This window comes from Hyperoodon ampullatus (genome assembly GCF_949752795.1).
Source record: "Hyperoodon ampullatus genome assembly, chromosome: 4".
NCBI lineage: Eukaryota > Metazoa > Chordata > Mammalia > Artiodactyla > Ziphiidae > Hyperoodon > Hyperoodon ampullatus.
The window spans coordinates 25,217,518-25,228,439 of record NC_136917.1 but is presented as its reverse complement, the minus strand read 5'-3'; the positions used below and the strand labels follow the sequence as shown (position 1 = coordinate 25,228,439).

The 10,922-nt window shown below is 59.1% G+C and overlaps 1 protein-coding gene across 3 annotated transcripts; it reads right to left on the bottom strand.

Annotated features, from left to right (window-relative positions):
* Nucleotides 1-1,448: 1,448 nt before the first annotated feature.
* Nucleotides 1,449-9,232, bottom strand: CNN2 (calponin 2). 3 transcript variants are annotated; one of them, XM_079703092.1, is made up of 7 exons: nucleotides 9,123-9,232; nucleotides 5,189-5,310; nucleotides 4,597-4,663; nucleotides 4,359-4,496; nucleotides 3,315-3,431; nucleotides 3,016-3,162; nucleotides 1,449-2,446 (listed from the first exon to the last, which is right to left on the bottom strand). In XM_079703092.1, exons 1-7 carry the CDS (start codon nucleotides 9,183-9,185, stop codon nucleotides 2,171-2,173), a joined length of 930 nt encoding a protein of 309 aa, XP_079559218.1. In that variant the 5' UTR covers nucleotides 9,186-9,232; the 3' UTR covers nucleotides 1,449-2,170. The 3 variants fall into 3 exon arrangements, with proteins under 3 accessions (XP_079559218.1, XP_079559219.1, XP_079559220.1); XM_079703093.1 differs by having other exon boundaries at nucleotides 4,392-4,496; XM_079703094.1 differs by lacking the exon at nucleotides 3,315-3,431.
* Nucleotides 9,233-10,922: the final 1,690 nt, after the last annotated feature.

The window sequence follows — 10,922 nt, the reverse complement described above, 5'->3', positions numbered from 1 at the left end:
ATACCTCCCCGTGGAGACTTAATGATCAATTCTGCCGCGCCCAACACTCCCCGGCAGGGAGTGAAGGTGAGTAAGAGTCTGGAGTCGGGCCTCACCCCTGATTTCTCACGGAATCTGCCTCCTTCCCACCCATCCGCACCCCCGCATCCTCGAGTCTCAGGGCCTTCCTTTCTCTCCGGGACACTCCCACCATTCCAGCTCCCAGCTCTTGCCTCCTTCCCTCCGCCCGACAGCGGCTGGAGAGAGCGGATCCTTTAAGAGGAGCCCTCGGGGCTTCCCTGGTGGCGCAGTGGTTGAGAGTCCGCCTGCCTATGCAGGGGACACAGGTTCGTGCCCCGGTCCGGGAAGATACCACATGCCGCGGAGCGGCTGGGCCCGTGAGCCATGGCCGCTGAGCCTGCGCGTCCGGAGCCTGTGCTCCGCAACGGGAGAGGCCACAACAGTGAGGGGCCCGCGTACCGCCAAAAAAAAAAAAGAAAAAAAGAGGAGCCCTCGCAGCCGGCGCGGTACCGCGGCAGCGACCTGTACCTGGCGTCCCGCGCCCCGGCCAGGCCCCGCCCCGCCCGCTCCCATTGGCTTCCATACCCGCTACTCAGAGGCCGGGCCAACCGGTGCCGCGCGCGCCGACGGGGGAGGCGGGGTCAAGCCGGGCCTCGCCGAGCCCGGTTTCTTAAAGGGATCGTTCGCCTCTTGCTGCAGCACCCCAAGGAGGGGCGCCCGGCTCATCCCACGCGGGTTGGCCTCCGAACACACCGGCCAGGCTGTCTTCCGTCTTCCCACGTTGCACAGCCACCTACAATACCGCAGCTCCTGGTCTCAGGAGGTCCCTTTCTCCCCACTCTCCCTGGGGGACCCCAGTCCTAGCCAAACTCGCCCTAATACTCTTGGACTCCATTTGCCCATCCAGAAAATGGGGGGGGTTTGACTAGAGTCATCATTTGTTCATTCATTCACTCCACAAACATTCCTCAGTCCTTACAGTGGGCCAGGCGATGGCAGAAGGCAGAGGGGGCCCTCAACACCCGAAGATTATAATCTTGGGTCACGATGGTGACCCCGATTTGGAAGAAACCTCCAGATGTTTCCCTCTCCAGAAAATTGGGTATATTTCACAAGATCCTGACGAAACAAGTGTGTGGATCCACAGCTCTGAAGGTGCTGGGAAAGGTGAGAAGTGTGGGAAGGGCTCCACGAAAGGAGAGTTTGTGGTGGTTGTTGTCGCTGGGGCTTTAAAGATGAGTAGGAGTTTGCCAGGAGGGAACTCCAGGACGAGTAAATGCACAAAGGCCTGGAGGCTGGATGAAGCCACCGTCCTGAGGACCTACTTAGAGGTTTGCTCTTTGCCCCACCCCCAGGTCTCCCCCACCCCCAGATCCCAGGACCCCAGAAGGTATCCAAGCCAGGCACCATCCCCCAGGCTGTCTTGGGCAACATCTCCAGCACCTTCATTTCCGAAAAAGAGGTTTTATTTCCTTTGGTCCACAGTCGGTATTTCACATTATTTCTTGGTTCCAGGGCTCCTGGGCAGGGGCTGGTCCCTGGGAGGGCCTCCAGGTGAGGGTCCCTGTGCAGTATTTGGTGGGGTGTGGGGACAAGTATGGGGGCCTCTGGCTTTGCCTCAACCACTCAGAACTGCACTATCCTGCCTGGGCCTCAGTGTCCCCACTGGGCCCCTGGGAGGGGCCAGGGCTGGTGGTCTGAGGGTCCTAGGGAAATCCAGTACCTCACGAGGCCTAAAATATTTTGGGACTGTGGCCTGACCTTCTCCCAGTAGCCCCCTCCACCATCCCCCTACCATTCCCCTGGAAAAAAAAAAGTATTTTCATTTCACTAAAACGGCCTGAAACTTCTGTGGGTACAGAAACCACAAACTGATCGGCAGAGAAAAGAGAAGAAGGGAAGAAGCAACCGGAAACCACTTGGGGTCGGTCCCCCTCCCTGCCCGGGTTTCATCTTTCTCCCCTGCAACTTGGCCCAAAGCCTGTTGGGAAACATGCCTGGAGGTGCCCTGGTGGGGACCCCCACCCCACATGCATCTGGATATGGCCTTCACCCCTTCTCCCCAGACCTTCAGCTGGCAGCACTCAGACATGTAAGAAAAACAAGACAAAAACAGAAAAGCCCGAAAACCCGGATGGGACAGTGATGGGATACAGCCCGCATGGGCGCCTCAGTAGCCCGCCTCCTCCTGGTAGTAGGGGGGGTACCCTGGGGCCTCCCCCGGGTCTGGGACATCTCCGGCAGCCGCTGGAGCCCCATCGGCCGCTGGGCCTTGTGGGCAGTACTTGGGGTCGTATATCTGCCGGCCCAGGCCAAAGACCTGGCCGCTCTGATTGGCGCCCTGCGTGTAACCCATCTGCAGGGACATGGAAGAGTTGTCACATTTGTCTGTCCCCAGCTTGGTGTCGTAGATGTGCCGCCGGGTCCCTGGAGCCGTCATGCCCACCTGGAGAGAGAGAAGAGGCATCAGGGAGGGAAGAAAAGGGGAAACAGAGGCCCCAGAGAACTTCCCCTAAATTCCCACACCTTTTCCCACCTCCCTGTCTTTGCACTCACAGTGCAAACTCCTACGGACCCTTCCAAGCCCTGCTCAGAACCCTCTCTTTTCTGACTCTGTGCTGAGTTGATCTGGTGTTTGGGTCCAGCTCTCTCTCCCTGCCAGCCAGGAAGCTCCCCAGGCTGGGGCTCAGGCCTGCCAGGACGTGAATGCTCCAAAAGCATCACACTGATACGCCAACATAGCAGGAAAAGTGACAACTGCAGGGTCTAGAAATATCAGAGTTGGATGGGCCTCTGGGCAAAACTTTGAGGGAAACTGAGGCACAGAGCTGGTTAGTAACTTCCCCTGGGACACACAGCAGGCTGAGGCAGAGTCAGAGCAGGCACGGCCAGAGGGGTAGGAGGGAAACCCAGAGTGGGTTTCAGCGGGAGATGCTCTCAGAGACAGGGATGAGCCCTCAGGGTTTGGTAAGGTGGGTGGGTGGGTGGGGGCCCGGGGGGACTGGGGAAGCCCACCTGGCTGGCACACTTGTTTGTGCCCATCTGGAGGCTGATGGTCGAGTGGTCCATGGGGGGCAGGATATGGTTCTTGGGGTCGTACAGATGCCTTCTGGTGCCATAAGCCGTCATGCCTGACTGGCTGGCACATTTGTTGGTGCCCATCTGCAGGGAAGCAGGTGGGAGAGGTCAGGCTGCCCCCATCAGGCCTCCAGACCCTGCCCCGAACTTGAGGGGCCACCAGGCTGGACAGGGCCTTGGTCGCATCACAAGCTCACCACCCATGCACCCTGGGGCTGGAGCAGCCGCGCACCCACCTGGAGCCCGATGACACACTGGCCCGCCTTCATGGTGGCATCATCAAAGTTCCGCTCCTGCTTTTCCGAGTATTTCACGCCGATGTCCACGCCACTCTGCAGCCCCTTTGTCTTGGCCTGGGGGGAAAGAGGGGGTGGGAGCATCAGGGAGGGGCAGCCGGGTCCCCCCAGCCAGGCCCAGGGTGTGTGAGCCCAGGGGAGGCCCAGGTATCTGGCTGCAACCTGCCCCCCGCACCAGCCACCCAACACCTCGGGCTCAGCAGCCCTGTGGCCCCCAGCCTTCCCTCCCTAGGCAATAGCAGCCCCAGCCTTACAGCTGCACGGGCCAAGAATTTTAGGGGGTGTCATCACTTCCTATCTCCCTCACCTTCCATCACCTCCTTCTACCCAGCCCCAGCCACTCAGCCAGGCCACGGCCATCGTCTCTCCCCTGGACGGCTGTCCCCCACGCCTCCCTGGTCTCCCCACCTCACTACCCACGTGGCAGCCGCAGGGGGTTTCTGAAAGCACTGTTCAGAACACGATTCCCTGACATGAAAACCTCCTCCTCCTGAAACATTGTTCCAGCCCGTCTTGGTCTCTGTTTTAGACCCTAGGCATCGGCCTAAAGCTTTCTTCTCCTTCAAGGCACTTCTCACGATTTATAATTTGTAAAACAATGATTTGAAGAGCAAACCCTAATGGGAACTCTGGGTGTTAACGAGATGTCCACAGAGGTTCACTGATTATGTAAAGTAGGGGCGGCTGTGCATGAGTGGGGGCAGGGGGTAGACGGGAAGTCTCTGTACCTTCCACTCTGTTTTGTTGTGAACCTAAAAATGCTCTAACATAAATTTTTTTGTAAATAAAAAAATGGAGATTTGTTCGTTGTCTGCCCATAAAGGGGTTGACTGTGTCTGCCTTGGTCACCCTTGTATCCAAAGTGCCTGGCGCCTCCTGGGTGCTCAGAAATCTTTGCGAAGGAATGAATGAACAGCATCTGAAAATCCCCACCTGGCTCGCTGTGTTACTTTGAGCAGATTGCTGCCCCTTTCTGGGCCTCACCTTCCCAGCCAGGGCGAGAAGAGACACCTGCACCTGTGTCAGATTCCCACTCTCAAACAGATCGTTGGCCTCGAACAGGTCCACAGGGTTCATGCCATAGCTGACCATGGCCTTGATGAAGTTGGAGAGGTTTTCTAGCTGGGAGGAAGCAGGAAAAGGATAGTGAGGGGCCTCGGTCTACCCACCCGTCAGACGGGGTCCCCCAGCCCCATCCTCGTTCCACCCCCCCGTCCCTCACCTGGTGCCAGTTCTGCATGGAGCGGTTGATCTTAGGGACTGAGCCTGGCTGCAGCTTATTCATGAGTCTGGGGGCGGGGGTGACACATGGGATGGTGGGGAAAAGGGAACCTCCATTAGTGTAGGAGAACTTCAGAGACCCAAGAGACTAATTCATACCTTCCTGGCCAACCTCACTGCCTCTCTCCGGGCCTCAGTTTCCCCTCTTGCAATCCAGTCTTCACCCACCAAAGATGCAAAGATGCCAAAGAGTTGACAATAACCAGCGCTGGGAGTATAATCCAGAACCACCGAGTTGGGGAATGAATCTGGGAATTTCCATTAACATTTTTAAGGTGCAAACCATGGAATGTTTGAACCACAGCTGAATAGGGCGCAGCAAAGAAGGTCTTCCAGAAATGTTATAGGCTCTCCCGAGAGGATGCTCCCCATTAGAGATCCTAGACAAAGCAGTAACACAAGAAAAAGGAAGAAGAGCAAGAAAGACCAGAGACCCATCAGGAAAAGCAAGCAGGTGTCACACAGCACGTGGAGCGTGACGTCATTGTGCAGAACAGTCAGGGTGATGAGCATATGTGGATACACGCACTCACGTGCACAAGATGATCCCATCCTTCAGACCCTTCTGGAAGTCGGGGCCGATGGAGAGGCCAGTGAGTCCCTCGATCCAGCTTCGGAGCTCTGCCTCCTTCTGAGGGTCATATTTGGATAGGAGCTGGAGGGGCAGAGGGCAGAGGGCAGAGGGCACAGTGTTGGCGTGAGCACATACCCAGCTGGAGCCCAGTGAAGCTCCTAATGGGGCAGGGCCCAGGGCTCCAGGGGAAGAAAAGACCGAGGGGTCTGGAGGTCCCCACACCACCCAAGCAGACCCTTTCCCATCAGCACAGATAAACCACCTCAAATCTCTCACTGACAATCGTCAGGGCTAATCTACTTTCACTGGTGTCAAACCTCACAGGGCAGCCAACACAGCCCCGGAAGGATCTGCCCCCATGTCCACCACCTCCCTGGTCTTCCAGCACTAGAGACACTGGCCTTTCTCTGTTGTTTTTAAATTGTGTTGAGAAACACACAACAATTTTAAAGCTCATAAATCAGTGGCATTTAGTACATTCACCAGGTTGTGCAACCATCACTTCTGTCTGGTTCCAGAATATTCCGTCATCTCAAAAGGAAGCCCGTCCCTAGAAGCTGCCACCTCCCACTCCCCCCTGCCCTCAGCCCCTGACAACCATGAACCCACTCTCTGTATCTGTGGATTGGCCTGTTCTGGACGTTTCCCATTAATGGAATCACACCCTGTGTGGCCTTCTGTGTCTGGCTTCTCTCACTGAGCATCATGGTCTCAGGGTCCATCCATGCTGTAGCGAGTGTCAGGCTTTACCCATTTTCATGGCTGAGTGATGTTACCGTGTGTGGAGGGACACGTGTTTAACCATTAACCTGCTGATGGGTATTTGGGCTGTTTCCACCTTTTGGCTCTTGTGAATCAAGCTGCTATAGACATCCATTTACAAGTTTTATTTGAACACTTGTTTTCAATTCTTTTGGGTATATACCAGGGAGTAGAACTGCTGGGTCACAAGATAATCCTAAGCTTAACTTACTAAGGAACCACCAAACCTTTCTCTGCCACTTGAACTGGACACAGGGCCAGTTACTGCCTCAGGGCCTTGGCACATGCTATCACTTTGGACTCAGATGTTTGCACAGCTGGGTCCCTCCCTTCACTCCAGCTGTAGCTTGGAGAGGACCTCCCTGACCACCTGGTTATGACAGCCCTCCTCAACCCCCCCACCCCCAGCCCTGCTTTATTTTCTTTCTCCACCTTCTGCCATATGTGATCTATCTCCTAGCTTACGTTCCATCCTCACTACAAGCCGTTCCATCCTCACTGCAAGCCACGCCGTCCAGCTCAGGCTGTCTCTGGATAAAGATGCTCATGGTCCTGCATCAGCGTTCACTGCTGTCCACAGACACAACACTCCCCGCTCCCCACGACAGCATCTCACAGCACCCAGGACAGTGTGGTGTGCGGGCAGCCCCGGGGCGGCTCCCTGGAGGGGTGGTAAGAAGCTGAGGACCTGGCTGCCCAGCTGGGTGGGCTTCGACCCCAGACCCCTGCCCACCTTTACTCAGGCCATCCCTGCCCCTCTCTCTTCCTCTCCTCCACACACCTGGAGGGCACAGGAACCCAGAACTGCCTTTGCAGCCCCAAGTCCTCCTCCCAGCTCTGCCCCCAGCTCCCCATGACCATGGAAAGTTTTCACCCTGTGCCTCCGTTTCCCCATTTATGTTTGAATTGTTTTCATTAGGCTTTCCAAACTTGGGCACCGCTTCCTGCTTCCTGCATAAAGCCCCAGATGCAGGACCAGGGCTGAGCCGCCCAGAGCACAGGGGACACAAAGGCGGGAGGTTGGCCTGCTAACCCCATCTGCCCAGTCTCTGGTTCCCGCGGGCCTCTGGTTCCCGCGGGTCTCTAGTTCCCGCGGGTCTCCTCTGGGAGCAGCAGGGCTGGAGGAAGCAGAGGGTGTCATTATGAGAGCCAAGCTTGAAGCAGGCAGGCTGGTCTGAACGCCTGGCCCGCCTGCCCAGCTGGGCCCCGTCCCGGACGGCTCGCAGGGACCAGGGGGCCAGCGTCCCAGCAGAGGCGCCTGGCCCAGCCCCGCCCGCAGCGGCTGCCTTCCTCCCCGCTGCCCAGCCAGCCTTCAGCACATTCCTCCCCACCGCAAACTGCCAGGAATGCAGCCGCTGCCTCCCTGCTAAATCGGGACCAGCTGTTCCCAGTGGTCCAGGCCCCCCAGCCGGCCGGGGATCTCAGAGGGATACACTGGACCTCAGCCTGCCTCCGGGCCACGGCAGGGGTGGGGGACTGAGGCCTAGGGGGCTGGGCAGAGAGGGCCCCCGGTCTCCCTCCTCCTCTCAAGCAGCTGGCAAAGTGGATGGGGCGTGGCTGAGAAGCCACAGGAACCTGGTTTCCAATTCGGGGGTGGCCCACCCATTCTCCAGACCTGCAAACTGAGGGCTGGTCACAGGGAGCCTTCTGACCTCATCCCCGACAGGGCAGATGTCAACCTGGCTCCACGCACTCCATCGCAGGAAGCAGCCCCCACCCTGCTGGGGTGCTGTACTCTCATCCACTTCCTGGTGCCTCAGGGGAGATGCCTGGACTGCCAGGAGGACCTGTGGCCATGGGGCAGTGGCTGTGGCAGGTCTGGGTTCGAGTCCTGACTGACTCTGCCTCTGGCCAGCTGTATGGTTCTGGGCAGTTTGAGCGATGTCTCTGAACCCCGTGTGCAAACCAGGGGTCCTAGACCATCTTGGTGCTGGGTGGGGCCCGTAAACACCCCCCTCCTCACCGTGGCATTATTGCTGGAGTGGGGAATTGTGTGTTTAAGTGGGAATCATGGGGAGCTTGCCCAGTGACCACGCTCGGTCCCTCGACTTCCCAAACGGGCTGGAAGGAGGAGGCTCCTTGGGGCTCACAGAGGTGATGCGGAAACTCTCCCTCGTGTCTGCAGGCCCTGGAGTGCAGACCGGGCAGGGGCCTGGAGGCTGGCAGGGCTGTGTCCCCGGCGTGCCCAGGCAGGCTCCCGGCAGGGCGGCTGCCGCCGTGGGACCACACTCCCAGGCGGCGGTGTGTGCGTGTCGGGTGGACAGGGATGACAAACTCCCCTTCCAGCTGGATGACCCTTGCGGGTCAGGCTTAGGACCTCCCTCAGGGCTGGGATCATCCTCTGCTCCTCTCTCCCTAGGTGCGCTGACCCTGCTGTGTGGCCTTGCAGACGTGCCTGCCCCTCTCTCTGAGCCAGAACCACAAGTGCTTTCTTTAAAAGTGTGTCCCCAGGTCCCAGCCCGCGTTTGCAAGTTACAAAACCCACATCTCAGGGTCACATTCAGGGGACCCCACGGGTCCTGCGGACGCCTTTGCTATCCCTTTAAAGTTTGTCAGACGGGGACAAAGAGAATGTGGAAGGGAACAGCAGGGGGGGCGGGGTGGAAGGCGGGCCCCCTCAACTCCACCTTCCCCCTGGGTGCCCCGCCTCCCAGGTGTAAGAGGTCGGGAAATTCCGGGGGGGGGCCACGGGCTTCTCACAAACACCCGGCCCGCCCCCGCCCCCTTCCCCTCCCCTCCCCTAAGCTTAAGTGGCCCCAAAAGCAGAAGTGGGGGAGGGGGATGAGAAGGGGGCCGCTGGGGTTCCCTCGGGCCTTCTCAGGCCTTGAAGCTCTGGAGGGGCCCAGGGCTGGGGGGTTGAGAGCGGTGGACGGGGGGCTTCAGGCGGGGGAGGGCTGGAGGAGCAGGGCTGGGGAAGGGGTTAGACCCAACCGCTCCCAGATGTTGGGGGTTGCCTCAGAGCACAGACCTCACTGCTTCCGCCGAGTTGGGGGAGCTTCGGGGGCACCCCCCAGAGGTTAGGGAGGAGGAGGGCCGCCCCCGACGCTGGGGGTCCGGCGGGGCGCCCGCCCTGCAGCAGCGGAGGGTGCGACGGGCTGGGCTGGCGGGGCGGGGGTGCGCCCCTCACTCACCCGGTTCTTGACCTCGGCCGAGAGCCCGTACGAGGGCCCCTTGTTGAACTGCGTGGAGCTCATGGCTGGCGGGCGCGGCGCCGCGGGAAGGGACGGGAAGGGACGGGACGGGACGGACGGTCGGCCGGGCTGGCTGGCAGGCGAGCCGGCGGGGGACGCGGACCCGGCGCCCCGCCCCCGCCGCTGATTGGCGCCCGGCGCACATGTCCTTATAAGGCCGCTCGGCGCCGGATTCCTGCGGCTGCGGGCTTCCTGAGCCCCTCAACCGCCCGACCCCCACCCCGGGGCAGCACCCCGTCACCAGAAGCCCGGAGGGCCCCACCCCCTCTGAACCCACGGGAGACTGAGGCAGGGAGGGACGGGGCCCCGCACCGCCGAGACCCGGCACCCCTGCCCTCTCCCTGCTGGGAGCCCCCAGGCGGCTCTCTCACCCTTTCCGGGTCTCAGTTTACCCTTTTGCACGATGATGGCAGGAAGGAATGGTTGGGTGGGACCCTAATTCCCTTGGGACACTAATGAGGAACCCCCTCTCTGCCACTTAGAGGCGCCTCCCAGTCTAGGTCCCCTTCTGAGAACTCTCCTACCTGGGTGGTTAGCAAGGGAACTAGGGCAGGCTCTTCAGAGGAGGGGCCATTGGTGCTGGGGCTTTGGTGGATGAGTAGGAGTTAGCCAGTCCAAAAGGGATTAGTGTTCCTGGCAGAACATGCAAAGACCTGGAGGGACCGTCAGTGGTTGAAAGCGTGTAGAGATCAATCTGATAGGTTGGGGAAGTAGGGGATGTGAAGGGGCCTTCAATTCTGGGCTGAGGGATGGTGGGGAATAGGGAGGGGGGTGAAACAACAGAGAGTTGAAGTCAGGAGATGCCTTGCGGGTAGGGCTGAGGCTGCCAAGGGAACCAGGCCAGGCACACACTTGGCACTCAATAGGAGCTGCCTGCTTGTACAGATAAATCAATAAATTAATAATAGAATAAATAAATTCATTTCTTCAGTAACTCATTCATTCACACACCTATTCATTCATTCATTGAAAGCTCCCTAATGGGGCCTCTGGGCCAGCCCCTTGCTAGGCGATACTGGCTCCCAGGAGACCTTGGCTCTGGCCCTGTCCATCCCTGGGAAGACAAACCCAGGCATAGGCACCCCTGCTCCATGCGAGCAGGTACAGGACAGAAGGAGGGACCTGCGGTGGAGGAAATAGGGGAGGGTGCTCCACTGGAGGGGTGAAGGAAAGAGACATGTAAGAGGGGATGTGGGATGTGGGGTTTTGAAGCATAAGTAGGAGTCTGACACATTTGACAAGTGGCTGGTTGGGCTCTGTGAGGGCTCAGAGATGACTCACCCTGTCCTTCCCTGGGAGCAGTCCTCCATGGCACCCCACTCCCCGGATATCTACTGACTTTCCCTGACTGTACGTCTCCCATTCCATCTATCTGAAGGCTTTCTTCAGGGTTCAAGTCCTAGCCGGGTGGTCTTGGGTGAGTCCCTTCCCTGCTGGGCATGTTTCCTCATGTGTGAAATGGGAACCAGTGGTCAACGAGACAGTGCGGTGGAGTGTGGGAACGGGGTGGTTCTTCAGTGTCTAGGTGGGGAGTTGTGGGGGCAGAGGGCGGTTCGGGTGGACCCCTTGCAGGTCCTGCTGGGGCACGGGGGTGGGCAGGACCCAGGGTACTGTGGGGAAGGAGGCTCGAGCCAGTCCCCTGAGTAACTACTCCAGCCTGGGGTGGTCAGTGGCTGCCAGCAACATGCCCATGGTCCTCCTGTCATGCCCCGACCCCTGGTGCTTGTCCAGGGTGGCCAC

Bases quoted from the DNA above. Each gene is read 5' to 3' on its own strand.
- CNN2 (XM_079703092.1), bottom strand. From the start codon at position 9,185: ATGAGCTCCACGCAGTTCAACAAGGGGCCCTCGTACGGGCTCTCGGCC. The intron at 3,163-3,314 runs GTGGGTGCGCGG...GCTTCCCTGCAG, and splicing joins AGTGTGTCATCGGGCTCCAG to ATGGGCACCAACAAATGTGC. The intron at 2,447-3,015 runs GTGGGCTTCCCC...CTCTCTCTCCAG, and splicing joins CAAACAAGTGTGCCAGCCAG to GTGGGCATGACGGCTCCAGG.